This window comes from Mobula birostris, chromosome 5 (genome assembly GCF_030028105.1).
Source record: "Mobula birostris isolate sMobBir1 chromosome 5, sMobBir1.hap1, whole genome shotgun sequence".
NCBI classification, from domain to species: Eukaryota; Metazoa; Chordata; class Chondrichthyes; order Myliobatiformes; family Myliobatidae; genus Mobula; species Mobula birostris.
The window spans coordinates 116,484,641-116,504,135 of NC_092374.1; the positions used below are offsets into that span (position 1 = coordinate 116,484,641).

At 38.3% G+C, this 19,495-nt stretch overlaps 1 protein-coding gene across 4 annotated transcripts in view; it reads right to left on the reverse strand.

Annotated features, from left to right (window-relative positions):
* LOC140197950 (von Willebrand factor D and EGF domain-containing protein) overlaps window positions 1-19,495 on the reverse strand; it is a 332,457-nt gene that overhangs the window by 84,930 nt on the left and 228,032 nt on the right. For all 4 annotated transcript variants that reach the window (XM_072258606.1, XM_072258607.1, XM_072258608.1 and 1 more), the window contains one exon: window positions 10,558-10,695. In XM_072258606.1, the coding sequence (XP_072114707.1) occupies window positions 10,558-10,695 (138 nt within the window). The remainder of the gene's footprint in view (window positions 1-10,557; window positions 10,696-19,495) is intronic.

Sequence of the window (19,495 nt, forward strand, 5' to 3'; positions counted from 1 at the left end):
TCCCACACCAGCAGGTTCGAGGCCAGCTACTTCCTTAGTTTTTGAACCATGCAGTGTAATCCAGATCACTACAGTTCAGCAAGATTATGACCACTTAGATCACTCTGAACTAAAACGGACCTTGTGATTTTTTTGCCGTAATATTTTCTTGTAAAAATGTTTAATTTATATTTTTCATGTGAATGCTGCTTATATGACGGTACCGTATGTACCTGTGATGCCGTTCCAAGTCAGTTTTTCATTGCACCTGTGCATAGACATGGCAGTGGCAGTGTAGTTGTTAGTGTGACACTTTACGGTACCAGCAATCCAGGTTCAATTCCCACTGCTGCCTGGAAAAAGTTTTTAGGCTCTCCCCATGACTGTGAGGGTTTCCTCTGGGTGCCCTGGTTTCCTCCCACAGAATAAAGATGCACCGGTTGGTACATTAATTGGTCATTATAATATAGGCATCCATTAGTCTCGTGAGACCATGGACTTGCACCTTGGAAGGTTTCCAGAGCGTAGGCCTGGGCAAGGTTGTATGGAAGACCGGCAGTTGCCCATGCTGCAAGTCTCCCCTCTCCACGCAACCGATGTTGTTCAAGGGAAGGGCACTAGGGCAAATACAGCTTGGCACCGGGGTCGCCGCAGAGCAATGTGTGGTTAAGTGCCTTGCTCAAGGACACAACACACTGCCTCGGCTGGGGTTCGAACTTGCGACCTTCAGATCACTAGGCCGACACCTTAACCACTTGGCCACGCGCCAACACAGGTGGTTATTATCCCATAAATTATCCCATAATTAGGAGTTGCTGAATGGTGCAGCTAGATTTGGCCTATTCCACACTGTATCTAAATAAATAAGATGTAATTTTGCATATGACACAGAACTAGAGAATGAGAGGAGGATGAAGAGTCATGATGAAGACAGTGCATTGAAATGAAAATAGGAAAACCCTTAAAGGCTGCAGTGAACTTTACTTAATGTAACTTATATATATACTTAGCGTAACTCCGGTTTTTTCTCTATATTTATTTATTATGTATTGCATTGTACTGCTGCTGTAAAGTTAACAAATTAAATCTGATTCAGATTCAGATTCAGATTCTGACTTTTGATGGACTGACTGGTATTCCAAGTCTAGGACAGCCTCAAGGGAATAAAAGGACCAATTTCCTTCACTTTTTCTTTTAACCAGCCTCTAGTAGTTTTCCCCTGCAGGAATCACTGGTCTGGTTAACTACAACAAACACAAATTGAAAGAATGTAGGCAGAGCAGATTCTGCCCACATATACCTTAAACACACAATTGCAGTCAGTCCTACACATGTCAGATAACCCTGACTGGCATATTACAGTCATCTGCCTGAATGGCCATGAACTTTATCCATGAAAAAGTGGCTGAAGTGCCTGAGTAAATAATGCAATAAATACACCAATACCAATTCTCAGCCAATATTATCCTCTTTACACTCGATAGGTAAAATTAAAATTGAACCTACTTTTCTAATGGAACAAACCAAACCAGATTAATGCCAGGCATAATACAGCTGTCACATTTTTATTAAAATTGCTAATGAATACTAGGAAGGACTTATAACATGAGAAAAATATACTTGCTTTTGGTGGTCATTACCTTCCCAAATAAAGTTTGCACATTGTTTTTCTCAGGAAGTAAATACCCCTTTGAGAAATCCTCTCTTATTTTGGTAATTCAATTCTGAGAAAGTGGAAAGAGTATCATTACAGTTAAAATACTGGACCAGAGATAAGTCTGTGAATCCCTCCAAGGATAAATGGGATACTTAAAAAATCTGGAATTTAAGAGAAGATAAATCTCAGTAGCACAGATGATAAGATGCTCAGATTAATGTAAAAACCTCTCTGTTTCATTAATAATCTTCAAGAAAGCAAATTTTCCATTTTCCCAAGTCTTGACTATCTGTGATTCTAGTTCTATTAACAAACTGACCTTTAACTACTTCCTCAGATCAGACTATGCGGGAATAACAGGCAATGCTGGCCTTACTGGGGATCTCCATCTTATGTAAATGAACACATTTGTGAAGTATTTGTAAAGATTGTTTCAGTACCCATTGCAGGGGATGAAGCAACACACACAAAATGCTGGAGGAACTCAGCAGGCCAGGCAGCAGCTAAGGAGAAGAGTACAGTCGACTTTTCGGGCCGAAACCCTTCAGCAGGGATGAATCATCAATCAGCCAATAAATAAAGCAAAAAAAAAAATCACATACTGCTGAGTTTCTCCAGCATTTTGTGTGTGTTGGTCACATACTAAACCAGACCTTCAATTACAGTCGCCAACCTAATCATCTCTACAGATTGTAATTGGCAGCTCTCCTGCATCTATCTCCCTATTGGCATGGAATTAGCCCATCTCACTGATTACCTAAGTGCACTAATGGTCTCATAAAACTGAACAGACATTAATGCTCACACATTCAATGCCAGTGAAAGAGAATGCACTCAACCAAAACTACAATTAATATTGTCCAAATCAGGTGCAAATCACATTAAATGGAATCATAGAAGCACTTATAACTCAGAATGAAGATATTCAGTCTATTGCATCCGTGACAGTCAAGAAAGCATAACTCAGCATAATTTCACTTTCACCCATAGCTCTATGGGTTATGTCTTTTCCATTGTATAACCGAGTACTGTTAAAATATGATAATTGTGCTGTATTTGATTCTATCCTTTCTGACAGGTTGGTGGAGTGGAGATACATCTCTACCAAAGGAGGTGTAAGGTGCTCCTTCTCTCCACTAGCCTGAAGGTCACCCTTGGGCAAGGTGTAGCACCTGCTTAGCCCCCTACCGCCGATCAGGGTCACCGAAAGCCAAGGGAGCAGGTGATGAGTGGTCATATGAGCAGATGGTGCATATCACAAGTCCTGGTTATGATTCCAGGCAGTCAGTCTCTTAAGAGTATTGACAATGGCTGGGGCCACCCGTCTTGTAAAAACACTACCAGGAAGATGGCAATGGCAAACCACTGCTGTAGAAAAATTTGCCAAGAACAATCATGGTCATAGACCATAATTACCAATGTCAAACGACATGGCACATAATGAATGAATGATCCTTTTTGACAGTGAATTGCATACCCTTACCAACTTTTGAATGAAAAGAAATTTCACCTGCCTGCCAATCCTCCTACAAATTACCTGAAAATTATGTTTTTAGTTATATATTACATGTAAGCCCTTTCTACTCTAGTTACCTCTATTAAGTCTCCTGTCAGCCTCATCTGCCTCAAAGAAAACAACTCTAGCTTTCCCTATCCTTCCTTACAGCTAATTCGTTCCCAGCAACATTTTCACAAGTTTCTTTTGTAACTTGTTTGGTGCGTCCGTTTCTTTCCTTCAATGTGGTGATCAGAACAGTGTGCAGTACAGTGCCATGACTGATCATGAACACAGTTCCAGCATATTTTCACTTCCCTTATATTCTTTTTTTCTGTTTTGGCTATTAAAGGAAGATATCTGATATGCAGTTTTAATTATTCTAGTGGCCTGTTCTCAGGTTTTAAGGATGGGTGCTCATGGACTCTTAAATACTTAGACTGAAATGAATCTATACCTTAACAACAGTAGAGAATAGTAACTGTCAAGAAAAATACATCTTCAAAAAGATGTATTTTTGGGGGGAAGCAATGACTGAATAGCTTTAAAATTACAATTTTATCCAAATTTCAGGGGGAAATTTCCACTGACTCTGAAGAATTTCAGCATATATTTAGACACCAAATTGCCATAGATGGGGTGTCAAATTGACATCCTTTTCTTCAAGATTTGTAGGGTTGCTCATAGTAAGAATAAAATACTAATTTACATATAATTCATCAGAAATTCTACAAGTCTGCCAATTCCACATCATTTCTTTTATCTGCAATCTGCTCCTCAGGAATCGTACATAATAATATTTTGGAAGAACATTATCCTTGAACTAAAGATAAAGTGGTGCATTCAATAACAATAAAAAGACAAGTCTCAAATGTTACTATAAACCAAACAGTTACCATACCAGGCATAGAATAAGAATGAGTTTCAAATGTATTGCTGTCTGGTGTATGGAGTTCCACATCTGTAGATACTAAGAAGGAAAACTTCCACCGAGGAATGAATGGTTAGATAAGTCAATAGTTTATATTATAAAAGTAAATAATCTGAATCAGTCTTTCAAAATGAACTCACAAAGAATGACATGTATAATACTACATACCTTATTTGTAAAAGGATTTGTAAGATATGATTCAAAAGTTTGACCATGAACTTGAATTGAGCCTCAACTGTTTGCAACAGAGATAGGAACCAATTAAAAATGTTATTTCAACTTTCAGTTTTTAGATAGGAGACTTGATGGAATGAATAGGCTAATTCTTCTCCAAAGTCTTATGGTCTTAAATAGAAGCAACTACTAAAAGTCAATTAGTTTCAAGCTTGACCTAACATGTCACTGAGCGAACATTTGGGAAATAGCAAATTTTGCAGCAACCGTGCAACAAACAAATGACAATTAATTTTGCTCATGGATTTCAGTGGTAGAACTTTAAGGGACAAAACTACTTGAGGGTGAGTTCTACTGGTATCGGAAGTGATATGCGATATGTTGCCTTAGGACAATGCATGAACATCTGGCTGTGGTCTAGATGTAAACATGGTTTAATTACTGACAACTCTCGCCTTGGTGCACAACTCAATACCACAGAGTTCCAATGTTTAATTTACATCTGCAGGACATATCTCATTAGTTAACACGAGGTACCCACTATACTTTGGTGATCATTCCGAAGGCAAGAAATAACTTGCCTTGAGGCAATTTAAGTATTATTTAACCTAGGTTGCAAATTTGATTTAAAAATGGAGCTAGATACTCATCAGTATGACAATTATGTCAATATTTACTCAATGGATCTCTACCCTTAATGGGAACATTTTGAGTTCAAGGCCAACTCCAAGGCCTTGGGAATAATATCAAGGCTGATACTTCAGAAACGAAAGAGTTTATTACATTCATAGGTCTAGTTTTTCTGGTAAAATCTTAAAACAAACTTTACCCACTATTTATCTTCCAATCAATGCTGGCAGAGATGTGTTTTTTCCCTAAATAACGCCACTGTGCAACTGAGTATTGGACTTCCTAACCAACAGATCCCAGATAGTCACAGTCACTCATCCCTTCCCATCATCTTCAAAATGGGTGCCCCCAGGGCTGTGTGTTGAACCCATTGCAGTACACTCTGCTCACACATGACAGCACAGCCAAACACCCGAGCCATCACATCGTCAAATACACTGATGACATGACAATGGTGGACTCATCACCAATAACAATGAAATGGCCCACAGAGAGGAGGTGGAACAGTGTGAGGCCTGGTATCAGGTAAATAACCTCTTCCTTAATGACAGAAGGACAAAGGAGATAGTAATCATCTACATAAGAACTTTACATCAATGGCAAGGCAGTGGCAACTGCAAAGAGTCTCAAAATCCTGGGAGTGTACATCACACACAACCTCTCATGGTCCCAAAACACATCCTACATAGTCAAGAAAGCTCACCAACATCTTTACTTTCTGAGGAGGCTGAAGAGGGCTGGACTTATGTCATTCTACAGATCACAGTAGGGCGCATTCTAACAAAATGCATTACTGTTTGGTACAGAAACTGCACCGTGGCAGGCAGGAAGGCTCCACAGTGGGTAGTTGAAACAGCCCAATGTATCATTGGCACCAGCCTACCCACCATTAAGGACATACAAACAGAAAAGTGCCAAAAAGGGACCAGTCAAATTATAAAGGATCCTATCCACCCTGTTCATGGACTGTTTGTTCCATTCCCATCAGGGAGGAGGCCACATAGCACCTACACCAGGATAACTAGACTCAAACAAGTACTTCCCCAAGCAGTAAGACTGATCAACACTTCCACTCACTAACTCCACCACTACATTATTATTCTCCATCAGTCACCTTATGTACAGACACTCCTGTGCCTAGCACTTTAGGGACATACAATCAATCTATGTATAGCAGCTATCTTCTGTGTTTATGTTTACTGTGTGTTCATTTTTTTTCTCAGCTCAAGCTGATGAAACCTGAGGTACAGGTATTGCCAAGCACACTCATTTCTCAATTGCTAGGAATTCTCAGACTATTCTAGTGGTGCTTACTGTTGTGGCTTTCTAGAGATTGATTTACATAGATATTGCTGTGTAGGCCTAATTGTTTAATGTTATTGTGTAGTGACTTTGGGATGATACCAGTTGTAGATACTACTCTTGGGACAATGTATACCCTGTTCATGTTCCATAGTCTTTCATCTTCCTCTTTTAATTCAGCATATTTCTGGTGTTTTTTACTTACTGATTTCTGTATGTTATGTGGTTCGGAATGGCAGTATCTATTAACTAAGTTGCTATTGCTTATTTATCCCGTATTATTATATCCAGATGGTTATTACGGATTGTCCTTTCCGTAATAATGAATCGATTGTCATATAATTTGTGGGACTCTGACTCTAAAACTGCATCAGTCTTGTATTTAAAGTAAGGTATGGTTTATTTTTTGAGTTTGTATTTTAAAGCAAGATTTTGATTATTATTACTGTGTTCTTTATCCTTTGTGGGTTTTTTGTGTGTAGCATCATATCCGGAGTAACAATTATTTAGTTCTCCTTACACTTATGTACAAGACATGACATTAAACAATCTTGAATCATGAAGTATGTTTATATGATGTAATGCTTTCAGTGCTACAACAGTGACTGTAAAGTTACTGGGATTTTATGAGATCATAATATGCAGCATAAAATGTGCACCTTCTTTTAACCTTTTAATTAAAAAACAATAAAAATAGAATCAATCCACCAGAGATTAACTTCCTTCCAGAAATGATGCTTCTGGCAGTCTCTGACAAACAACAAGAAAGGCTTCTCACTGGGTAGATACTGAACATAAATGGCTTGACTGCTAATTTACAGACATAAATTAAGAAGCTTTGTTAGCAATTCTGTCCAGCCTGTGATATGTGTCATCAGATTACACAGATCTTACTTTTCTTTTCAGTAATGAGAATCAAACAGATCTTATACCATATGGAATGAGATGTAAATTATTGTAAATTATTCCTTCTAATGAATTCATTCAATATCTTATTATTCAGAAAGCAGAGAATTATCTCTGCCCTCGTAGATATATATTCCAACAAAACGTACAAAAGTATGTTAATCAGTTGTCTTTCTCTTTACAAACTCTTTGGCTACACTCTTGCAAATGAGATAAAGAAGATCTCTAAGTCTATGAGACAAGTTATTTTCATATTGTACTTCTAACATAAGAAGTGACTCAATGTGGCAAAACTAAGAAAAAGATTAACAGTATTAAAGAGACAGATGTCCTTTTAACGTGTCAGAACTAGAAATGAATGGCTTGCTTTGAAAGATGGGATTTGATGCTTTTCAAAAGAAGATCAGACAGCACGACTCTGCAGAGGTATAAACTGCCAAGATGATCACAGAGGTCTCCCTCCCCCCATCTGTGACAATTACCAGGAGCATTGTATATGAAGGGCCCGAAGAATCATTGAAGATTCCTACCACCTATCTCACAATCTCTTTGACCCACTACCATGAGGAAGGAGGTACAGGAGCATTAACACTAGGACTAGCAGTCTGGATAACAGCTTCTTGCCACAGGCTGAGAGAATAATGAATACCCTGTTATCACCGAGGTCTCGTCACTAGGACAGCGGGCTGCTTACTGCTTACTGTACTGTTTACCTGTGCCACACACTACATGCATTTTGAATTATATTTTATTAACTTATTTACAGTAATATTTATGTGCTGTGTGTGATATACTGTATGTTTTGTGGGTGCACTGTGGTTCGGAGGAACATTGTTTCATTTGATTGTATATATGTATAGTCAGATGACTATAAACTTAAACTTGTCTGTTGTGCTGAGAGGGCTATCTTATCACAAACAGCTAAAGAACATGGAAATGCTTTCTTTGGAGTTTAGAGAAATGAGGGATGATGCTATTGAAACAAGTGAATTCCTAGTGGGAGAATCTTCATAGATCACAGTGATACACAATATAGAAATGAGTCCACCAAGTCTGGATGGATCATCAAGCACTCATTCACAGTCCTCTCCCCATATTCACATCAACTCCCATAGCTATACCACTCACCTTGCGCCATTTCAGTGGCCAGTTAGCATATGGATCTGCAGGACCGAATGGAGGAGGAAACCGGAACAACTAGCAGAAAATCCAAACTCCGAAACCCAAACAAGCAAACTCCACATAGGCAGCACCTGGAGTGTGGACTGAACCTCACACTGTGAGATAGCAGTTCTACTAGTGGCCACTGTGCATCACCTAATAATTGGGCTTGTATGAGATGAATGCAAGGCATTTTGTAGTTTATCACATGAAGGAAGCATCCTGCCCCTAGGCCACATCCACTTGAACAAGGGGATAAGTTTGCAAAATAAAGGCTTGATAATTGAAAATTGAAATATAAAGGTGGTGATTTTCTGGAATCCTCTACTTGGAGGCTTGATCACAGGAGATACTTAAAGAGGAGGTAGATTAATTTTTGAACGATCAGAGAATGAGGTTAGCAAATAATCTGCTAGAGGAACTCAGGAAGTTCACAGTTAATTTATTATCAAAATACATACATGTCATCATATACAATCCAATCATTCATTTTCTCACTGGTATTCACAGTAACTAGCATCTGTGGGGGAAAGGGGCTGTCAACATTTCAGGTTGAAATGCTGCATCAGTCCTATCTTCCTATAGATACTGCTTGTCTCATTGAGTTCTTCCAACAGGTTGTTTGTTGCTCCAGATTTCAGCATTTGCAAGCATTTGAGTCTCCAGAGAATTGAGGTCTACGGAAAACCGTCAGAGAAGAAGAGTTGACGCATACAGCGTACAGCCAAGATCATATTAAATGGTAGGTCAGGCCTCAGAGGCCAAGAGACTTACAACCACTCCTATTTTCTCATATGCTTTTCACGGACAAGTTACTCCTCCCAGTCCCTGCCTCATTGGCTTTATATCAGATTTCTTATGCTGTAAGCAGCTGCCAGTAAAACGATCAGCTAGTACTAGACAAAGTTAGACTCTGATCCATTCTCATCATAGATATAAATGATGCTTCAGCCTAAATGAAACAACTGATTGGTGGTTTCCCTTGAAATAAGGAACCATGAAATAGCTCATTTGAAAGTTCAAGCACCAGTGCCACTGGGGTTGTAAATCTGTTTTACCACACTTTTGGGGAAGATGTTCAGATTTCTTGTGTTTGATTAGTGAAACTGCTCTGTCTATACATAACTACATATCAATTAAATAAAGGCACGCATGTGGGAGATGGCTTTAACTGGTGAATTCACATTGCAGAGAGAGAGAGAGAGAGAGAACAATGCACATGTGTAGACAACAGATCAATAATTAGTGCTAAAGAGTGGGGGGGGCAGGAACATTGCTCTATAAGAAATAAATCCATACATTACAGAAACAATGTTGTACACTTGGGATACAATGAGGGAAATAGGGAATGGATTTTGTCCTTCCATATTCCTTTTAGAATTCTTCTAATCCCAAGGACTTTTTGATCTTTATTTAGTTTTTTCTTTCTTAAATAATCTGGTTAACCTTCACTGGAAACCAATTTTACACATTCAAAGAAGAGGTAAAAGACTCCAGTATTTCTTGTTTTGTTATCTTGTCCTGAATTAAATCAAAGCCTTTTTTCTTAATTCTGGATTTGACAAAACTTTTTCTAAATATAGTGTATTTTGAAAATATGAAAGTTCACAAACAAATCTCCTTTTCTTTTAAAAGAATAAAGTCCGGGTTAGGCAAGTTTTCTTCATTACCTAGTGCTCTAGATTCTAGTCCTAGTCTCTTTGTTCCATTTGGATTCCCTCCATTAACCAATACTTGTGAAGATTTGAATATAACAACAAAATGCATTCAGGGACATTTCAAAACCATAAAATTGAAGTGCTTGATATAAAAATTAAATAATATTTAAAAAGGCAAAAGGCCCAAAATTTGAGACATCACCCTTTGCATGGTTTGCAAAGATTGTATTTCCAAATCCATTAAGAGTATACACGTTCTGATGTACTTTAAAAAGTATCGAACAATACCTGCAAACTTTTCAGCCATGTCCTTCAAAGGTGATGAACAGAAATCATTAAGACTCAGGAGAGGTGTTCTAATATTTTTTACAAATAAGTTTCCTCAATCCAACGGCAGATCTGGGACTTGGCATTATTGGCTCTCTTATGCAAATCACCCTCTTAGATTTAAAAAATAAGCCAATTTTGTAGGAAGAGTTTAATTTAAAACTATTTGCTTAATTCTGCACAGAACAGCCTTTCAAGGTTCTGAGCAGAACCAGCAGGCAATCTGAATGATCATATTTATATCATAAATCTGATAGCAGAAACCAAAAGATGGCATTTTTCTATAAAAATGTAAACTTACTGTGAACTTCATTCAAGCAAGACCTATACTACACACCTTTGCAAGATCGGCCATCACCCTTCAGCTTTCCGGGACAGCTTCCACATTGGTATGATCCAAAGCTATTGAAACAAGGGACTCCAGGAAAACACGGCACTTTTTCACATTCATTAACATCTTCTTGGCATGTGTGTCCTGAAATGCAACAGGGAGCAGATGGCGAAATGAATATTTCACAAAATAACATATGGATTCAAAACTAATCCTCTCCCACCAGGGAAATCTCGCCTTTATAGATTGACTCAGTGGACACTTTATTAAGTACACCTGTACCTCTATTCATTAATACAAATATCTAATTGGCTAATCATGGGGCAGCAATTCAATGCATAAAAGCATGCACACATGATGTTTGGTTCAGTTGTTCAGACCAAACATCAGAATGGGGAAGAAATGTGATCTAACTGACTTTGACTATGGGGTAGTTTGAGTATCTCAGAAACTGCTGATCTCTTGGGATTTTCACACACAACAATCTCTAGAGTTTACAAAGAACGGTGCGAAAAACAACGTAAAAAACATTCAGTGCATGGTAGTTCTGAGAGTGAAAATGCCTTGTTAATGATAGAGGTCAGATGAGAATGGCCAGACTGGTTCAAGCTGACAGGAAGGCAATAGTAGCTCAAATAACCAAGCATTTCAACAGTGTTGTGCAGAACATCTCTGAATGCATAACACATTAAATCTTCAAATGGATGGGTTAGAGCAGCAGAAGCTTATATAAAGTATTCACCCACCTTGGAAGTTTTCATGATTTATTGTTTTACAACATTGAATCACAGTGGATTTAATTTGCCTTTTTTGACACTGATCAACAGAAAAACTCTTTCACGTTAGAGTGAAAACAGATCTCTATAAAGTGATCTAAATTAATTACAAATATAAAATGAAAGTAATTCATTGCATACGTATTCACCCCCTTCAAGTCAGTATTTAGTAGATGCACCTTTGGCAGCAATTACAGTCTTGGGTCTGTGTGGATAGGTCTCTATCAGCTTTGCATATCTGGACACTGCAATTTTCCCTCATTTTTCTTTACAAAACTACCCCAGCTCTGTAAGATTGCATGGGGATCATGAATGAACAGACATTTTCAAGTGTAGCCACAAATTCTCAATTGGATTAAGGTCTGGACTCTGACTTGACCACTCCAGTACATAAACTTTGTTGTTTTTAAGCCATTCTTGTGTAGCTTTGGTTTTATGCTTCGGGTCATTGTCTTGCCGGAAAACAAATCTTCTCCCAAGTTGCAGTTCTCTTGCAGACTACATCAGGTTTTCCTCCAGCATGTCCCTATATCTTGCTGCATTCATTTTACCCTCTACCATCACAAGCCTTCCAGTGCCTGCAACAGTGAAGCATCCCCACAGCACAATGTAGCCAGCACTATGCTTCACGGTAGGGATGGGTTGTTTTTGATGATGTGCTTTCTTTGGCTTGCACCAAACATTTAGTCTGATAGCCTAAAAGCTCAATTTTGGTTTCATCAGACCATAGAACCTTCTTCCAGCATGTGTCTCTCACATGCTTTAGGCAAACTCTAGCTGAGACTTCATGTGAGTTTTCTCAACAGCAGCTTTCTCTTTGCCACTCTCCCATAAAGCTGGACTGGTGAAGCACCCGGACAATAGCTGTTGTATGTGCAGTCTCTCCCATCTCAGCCACTGAAGCTTGTAACTCTTCCAGAGTTGTCACAGGTCTCTTGGTGGCCCCCCTCACTAGTCCCCTTCTTGCATGTTCACTCCATTTTTGAGGATGGCCCGCTCTAGGCAGATTTACAGCTGTACCATATTCTTTCCATTTTTTGTTGATTGACCTAAAGGATATTCAATGACTTGGAAGTTTTCTTGTACCATCTCCTGACTTGTGGTTTTTGGTAACCTTTTTGTGGAGTTGCTTGGAGTGTTCTTTTGTCTTCATGGTGTGGATTCTGCCAGGATATTGATTCACCAGAAGTTGGACCTTCCAGATACAAGCTCTACTCTCTCTATACCCCTGACTGTGTGGCTAAGCATAGCTCAAATACCATCTATAAATTTGCTGATGATACAACCATTGTTGGTAGAATCTCAGGTGGTGACATGAGGTCATACAGGAGCGAGATATGCCAACTAGTGGAGTGGTGTCGCAACAACAACCTTGTACTCAATGTCAGTAAGATGAAAGAGCTCATTGTGGACTTCCGAAAGGGTAAGACGAAGGAACATATATCAATCCTCATAGAGGGATCAGAAGTGGAGACAGTGAGCAGTTTCAAGTTCCTGGGCGTCAAGATCTCTGAGGATCTACCCTGGTCTCAACATATCAAGGCAAGAAAGTGGCTATACTTCATTAGGAGTTTGAAAAGATTTGGTAAGTCAACAAACATATTCAGAAACGTCTACAGATATACTGTGGAGAGCATTCTGACAGGCTGCACCACTGTCAGGTTATGGGGGACTACTGCACAGGACTGAAAGAAGCTGCAGAGGGTTGTAAATTTAGTCAGCATCTTCTCAGCATCTAAGGATACCACACATTCTGATATCATGTTAGAAGGAGAATAAATAACATTTAATAACCGACGAATATTAAAGTGAGAATATCGATTTTTGATAAATCCAGTTCGGTTATCAGAAATGACAGATGGTAAAACATTTTTAATCCTATGGGCCAAAACTTTAGATAGGATCTTAGTATCAACATTAAGTAAAGAAATTGGTCTATAAGAAGAGCATTCAGTTGGATCCTTATTCTTTTTAAGGATGTGCAAAATGGAAGCCTCATAAAAAGATTGAGGGAGTCTGTCTGACTTGAATGAATCCAAAAAACTGAGCATAAATGAGGTATAGGCAGTGAGGAAAAGATCTTGCAAAACTCTCCAGAAAATCCATCTTGACCCGGAGCATTCCTCAAATGTACTGAGCACACAACCTCAACAATTTCCTCAAAAGAAATAGGTTATTCCAACAACTTTCTGTTGTCGGCAGAAATTGTAGGAATGTTTAGTTGGTCTAAAAAAATTGTTCATTACAGTATTATCCTTAGAAGATTCAGAACTATAGAGTTTAGAATAAAATTCTCTAAAAGTATCATTTATTTCTAAATGATCAGTTGTCATACCACCATTAGCTTTACATATTTCTTTAATCTGCTGTTTAGCTCTAAAGCTTTTAGTTTGATCAGCCAATAATTTCACTGTTTTATCTCCATGAATATAAAATTGACTTTTATCTTTTAGGAGTTGGGTTTCAATTGGATAGGTAAAAGGAGATCATATTTAGTTTCAACCTTATAGTTTTATATAAGGCAGTTTCTGGAGCCAAGGCATACTGTTTGTCTAATTGTTGCAGCTAAATCACTTCTCTCTTTATTAGCTTTTTACTTAATACTTGCTGTATAAGAAATAATTTGTCCTCTAATATATGCCTTAAAAGCATCCCATCTGATAAGACTAGAAGTCTCCTCTAACATATTCTCTTCAAAAACAGAGTAATTTGTCTCTCCATAAACTTAAGAAAATCTTTATCAGATAACAAAGTTAAATTAAATCACAAAAACCTATTTGTTTGAAGAAGACCAGGGAGATTTAAAGATAGGAGCACAGGAGCATGATCTGAGACAGCAATCTTATTATATTCACAGGATCGAACTGATGGAATCATTTGGCTATCAATAAAAAAAATCAATCCTGGAATATGTATGATGGACATGAGAGAAAAACGAATATTCCTTGTCTACTGGAAAAAAGAAACGCCAAGCATCTACAATACCACATTTCATTAAAAAAGATTTAATAAACACAGCTGATTAATTTGGTATTATTAGTTTAGAAGATGAATGATCTAAAGCTGGATCTAAGCAACAATTAATGTCTCCACCCATCACCAATGAGTACAGACTTAAATCTGGCAAAAATGAAAAAAAATGCTCAAAGAAACCTGGGTCATCTATATTTGGAGCATACACATTGGCAAATACCATTCGTTTGTTATTTAGTTTCCCTGATACTATAACAAAATGCCCATTAGTATCAGAAATTACTTTATGTTGAAAAAAGGGAACTTTATTATCTATAAGGATCGAAACGTCTCTGGGTTTGGCCTGAAATGAGGAATGGAAATGAGACCCTCTCCATCGATTAAAAAGGCATGAATTGTCACACTTACGTACATGAGTTTCTTGAAGAAAAACAATTGGTACCTTAAGTTTTTTAATATAGGCAAAAATCTTATTTCTTTTCACGGGGTGATTTAGCCCTTTCACCTTAAAACTAAGTAAATTAATACTTTGATCCATTTTAAAACTATTTATAAGAAAGATTAAAGTAGCAATCAGAGAAATGTATATTACACCCAAATAATAAACCTTGAGATATATTAGCTAAGCAACAGAATTGACTAGATTCCCAAATCAGCTTCAAGGAAAAAGAACTCCCCATCCTCCTCCCTCCTCTCAAAGAGAGAAAATTGGTCAAATAACAACTGCTATCTACCCCCACTGAAAACATCCTCTTAGAAAGCCTGTTAGAATCGCTCCAAAGAATTCAAGGTTATTTACTGTTCCAACCAAGACCAAATAATATATAGTAAAAAAAAACAAGCTTAGACTGGTTTAGCAAACCAGAAAGAGCAATTATTCATACTGAAAAATATTAGTCATTTTTTAATATAGAGTATTTCTGTTTTTGCAAGATATTTAATCTATTCAATATGTGTACACAGTCATTTTTTGAGTCTGAGAATTATTATGCCTGCTCCTTTGTACAAAACCACTTAAATGATCCATCTTCCATTGTGATTCTCAGTTGAGCTGGAAAATGAAGAGAAGGCTTAAAATTTTGGCTGTATAGCACCACCATAACTTTTTTAAACTTGACACGTTCTGCCATAACTTCAATATATGTATACTGTAATTGATTTACTTATTTATTTATTATTAGTGGTAATTTATTTTGGTTTTTTTTCTATATTATGTATTGCATAAAACTGCTGCTGCTAAGTCAGTGGTCCCCAATCTCCGGGCCGCAGACTGATACCGATCTGCGAAGCATGTAGGGGTGCCACAGTAGCCGGGACACACCCAGTATGTCTTTAAGAAAAAAGCTGAAATAAACAAGCTAATTAGGTGCGATATCGCCTCTGATCTGGGCCGACATTTACATGCCGGGCGGCACCTAATTAATTAGCTTGTTTATTTCGGCTTTTTTCTTAAAGATGTGCTGGGTGCGTCCCAGCTACCACGGCACCCCTGCATGCTTTGTGGATCAGTGTCGGTCCGCGGTCCGGAGGTTGGGGACCACTGTACTAAGTTAACAAATTTCACATCATATGCCGGAGATAATAAACCTGATTCTGATTCTGATTCTGTGTTTTTACTACAGTCAATTGAAACATCTTGACGGCACACAGTTCTCCAAAAACAGATCTCTATTTAACTAATCATGTGACTTCTAAAACCAATTGGCTGCACTCATGCAGACTTGGTGTGTCATATTAAAGGGAGTGAATACCTGTGCAATCAATTACTTTGTGTTTCACATTTGTAATTAATTTAGATCACTTTGTAGAGGTCTGTTTTCACTTTGACATGATAGAATCTTTTTCTGTTGATCAGTGTCAAAAAAAGCTAAATTCATATATATGTATGTATAACATTAGCCAGTGGGAATCAGGCCCTTGATCTTCATCAATTGCTTTCTTTCTATGTTTGTTCCTTATTGCTTCTTATCCTAACCAGCTTTTTGTCATAAAATGTGCTTCTAACTTCTGTTACTTGTCTAACTGATTATTCAGCAGTACAGCCTCATTCAATACCATACTTGTGCTCCTTAATCTTACTGCTCTGGCCTTTTGTGCAACTGGTTCTATATCCTTGGCTGAATCATTAACAAAGTTAGCTGTAAGCTTTTAAAGCTATTCATTAGACTACTCTGATTATTTTGCTCCCTTCAAAAAAGACAGTTCTGTTTGCAATTAGCTCTCCTAACTCTTTTTCTAGTCTTTGAGCATCTTAAAATGTCTTCATGTTAGTCTTAATATATAAATTGTAGTTTGACTGCTATAGAAAGAAGCAAGTGGTTCCTCAAATCTTGTAGATTTAAAGAAGTAAACCTATTAGGATTAACTTAAATGTTTCTAACTTAAGGTTGGTATTTAACTTAGTGAAATAACTTTTCTAAAAGAACAGCAACCAAGGTGTTCCAATTTAAACTACAATAGAACCTGAAACTTAAAACGAGCAATTTGGAAAGAACTCAGAGGTTTATAATTGTAGATTCCAAGCATATACAAAGAATTGTCCTGTAATACTTGTGCGAGGTGTGAGAAAATTTGTCATGTCCCCATCGAACCTTACCAACTTTATCAATGAACTATAAAAGAATCTAATCTAGGAAACTAGATCCATATAGCAACTGTTCTGCACATGACTCCAAGAATCGGCAGAGTTGTGGACGTACTATAGGGCAGCACAACATGGATACCAGGTTCTCCTCCATGGATTCCATCTATACTTCTCGCTCAGTGAAGCAGCCAGTCTAATCCAAGACCCAATCCATTCTACGTTCTCTCTTCTTCCCTCTTCAAATGGACAGAAGATATGAAAGTCTAAAAGCCCACACCAAAAGGCTCAAGGACAGATGCTACCATGCTGTTATAAGACTATTTAATGGTACCCTGGTATGATAAGATGGACTATTGACCTCACAATCTACCTCGTTATAATCCTTCACCTCATTGTTTTCCTGTACTGGACTGCTCTGTTGCTGATACAGTTTATTCTGCATTGCTATTTTTTTAAACTTGTTCTTCCTCAATGCACTGTGCAATAACTTGATTTACATGAACAGTACGCAGGATAAGCTTTTCACAGTATCTCAGTACATGTGACAATAGTAAACCAATACCATTTCTGGAAACACAGCACTACTTTATACAGACCTGCTCAAACTTAGCCCTGGTGCATTTGCACCATAGTTATCATATAACATGTTTAACCTAATGGGGCTTGGCAAAGAACAAAGAACTTCTCTTTGTTATATTGATGCTGTTAGAAGTGATCAATCAATTTCACTCAGCTTTGCTTAAGCCGAATGTTTAGTATTACTTTGTAACCAAAAATTACACATTAAGGATGTTCAACTACTAATTTAACAGATATTTCTGCTCAAAAGAACTTGGTGGCACTATAACTGATAACAACTGTTAATTAAATCTTTTGAGCTGCTTATATGCAGATTAAGTAGTGAGGACTGCAGTTTCATTTCTATGTAAATTTTCCAACATGTATTCTCACCATTATTTAACTCACTTTTACATTCCTACCCAAAATGATCTAATGAGGAGTTAGGTTTTAACATACATATCACATAATCTCCCAAAAGAAATGAGTTGTAAACACAAGCTCAGTCTGTGAGACTAATGAATACCTTCCTCCACCGAGGTTTCATCACGAGGACAGCGAGCTGTGTACTGTACCTTTTTTACTTGTGCTGTCCACTGCATGCACTGTGAATTACCTTTTATCAACTATTTGTGTTAATATTTTGTTTCATGTGCTGTGTATGACATGGTCTTTGTGGGTGCACTGTGGTCAGGAGAAATGTTGCTTCATTTGGTTATATACATTATATGTACAGTCAGATGACCATAAACTTGAACTTCAACTTAAAATGCTTAGAGGAACTCAATGAGTCAGGTAGCTTCTATGGACAGAAAATGGTTGACTTTTTGGGCTGAGACCTTTCAGGCAGGACTGGCGAAGAAGGGAGCAGAAATCTGAATAAGGTGGGGGATGGGAAGGAGTAGAAGCTGGCAAGTGATAAGTGAGACCAGATGAGAGGGAAGGTGCATGGGTGGGGGAGGAGGAATGAAGTAAGACGCTGGAAGAGGATAGGCATAAGGTAAAGAGCTGAAGAAGAAAGAATCTGATAGGAGAGGAGAGTGGACCATGAAAGGAGAAGGGGAACCAGAAGGCAGGAGGGAAGGGAAGGGGGTAAGAGAGTAACCAGAATGGGGAATGGAAAACACAGAAAAACATAAAACATTGCAGCAGAGTACAGGCCTTTTATGTTATGATGTTGCGGTGACTCTTTCACCTGCTACAAAATCAATCTAATCTTTCCCTCCTATATAACTCTACTTTTTTTTTCTATCATCCATGCCTTATCTAAGAGTTTCTAAATGACGTTAATATATCTGCCTCTGCCACCATCCCTGGCAGTGCATTCCATGTATTCCATGAGGGAATGAGGGAGGGGGCAAAATTACAGGAAGTTGCAGAAATCGATGTTCATGTCTACTCAGATGGAATATGAGAGATTACTTCTCCAACCTGAATTTGGCCTTATCATGGCAATAGAGGAGGCCATGGATAGACATGTCAGAATGGGAATGAGAAGTCAAATTGAAATGCGTAGCCACTGGAAGATTTTGAACAATACAGAAAACGCTGGGGGACTCAGCAAGTCAGCCCTTCAGGACTAGAAGGGAAGGGAGAAGATGAAGTATAAGAAGGTAGGAGAAGGGGAAGGAGGACATTAGGTTATAGGTGAAGCCAGGTGGGTGGGGAAGGGGGAATGAAGTAAAAAGTTGGGAGGTGATAGGTAGAAAAAGGCAAAGCACTGGCAAGGAAGGAATCTGATAGGAGGGAAGAGCGAACCATGGGAGAAAGAGAAGGAGGAGGGCCACCAGAGGGAGGAGATAAGCAGGTGAGGAGAAGAGGTCAGAAACCAAAGTGGGGAGACCAGCAGGAGATCCTGCCTTTTGTGGGTGGACAGAGCTTAGGTGCTTGACAAAGCAATTCCCCAATCTGATTGATATACAGAGGCTGCACCAGGAGCACCAGATACAGTACATGACCCCAAAGGACTTGTAGGAGAGAGGTCACCTCACCAGGAAGGACTCTTTGAAGAGAAATGAGTTAACTCACCTCAGCTTTTGCACCACAAAATAGT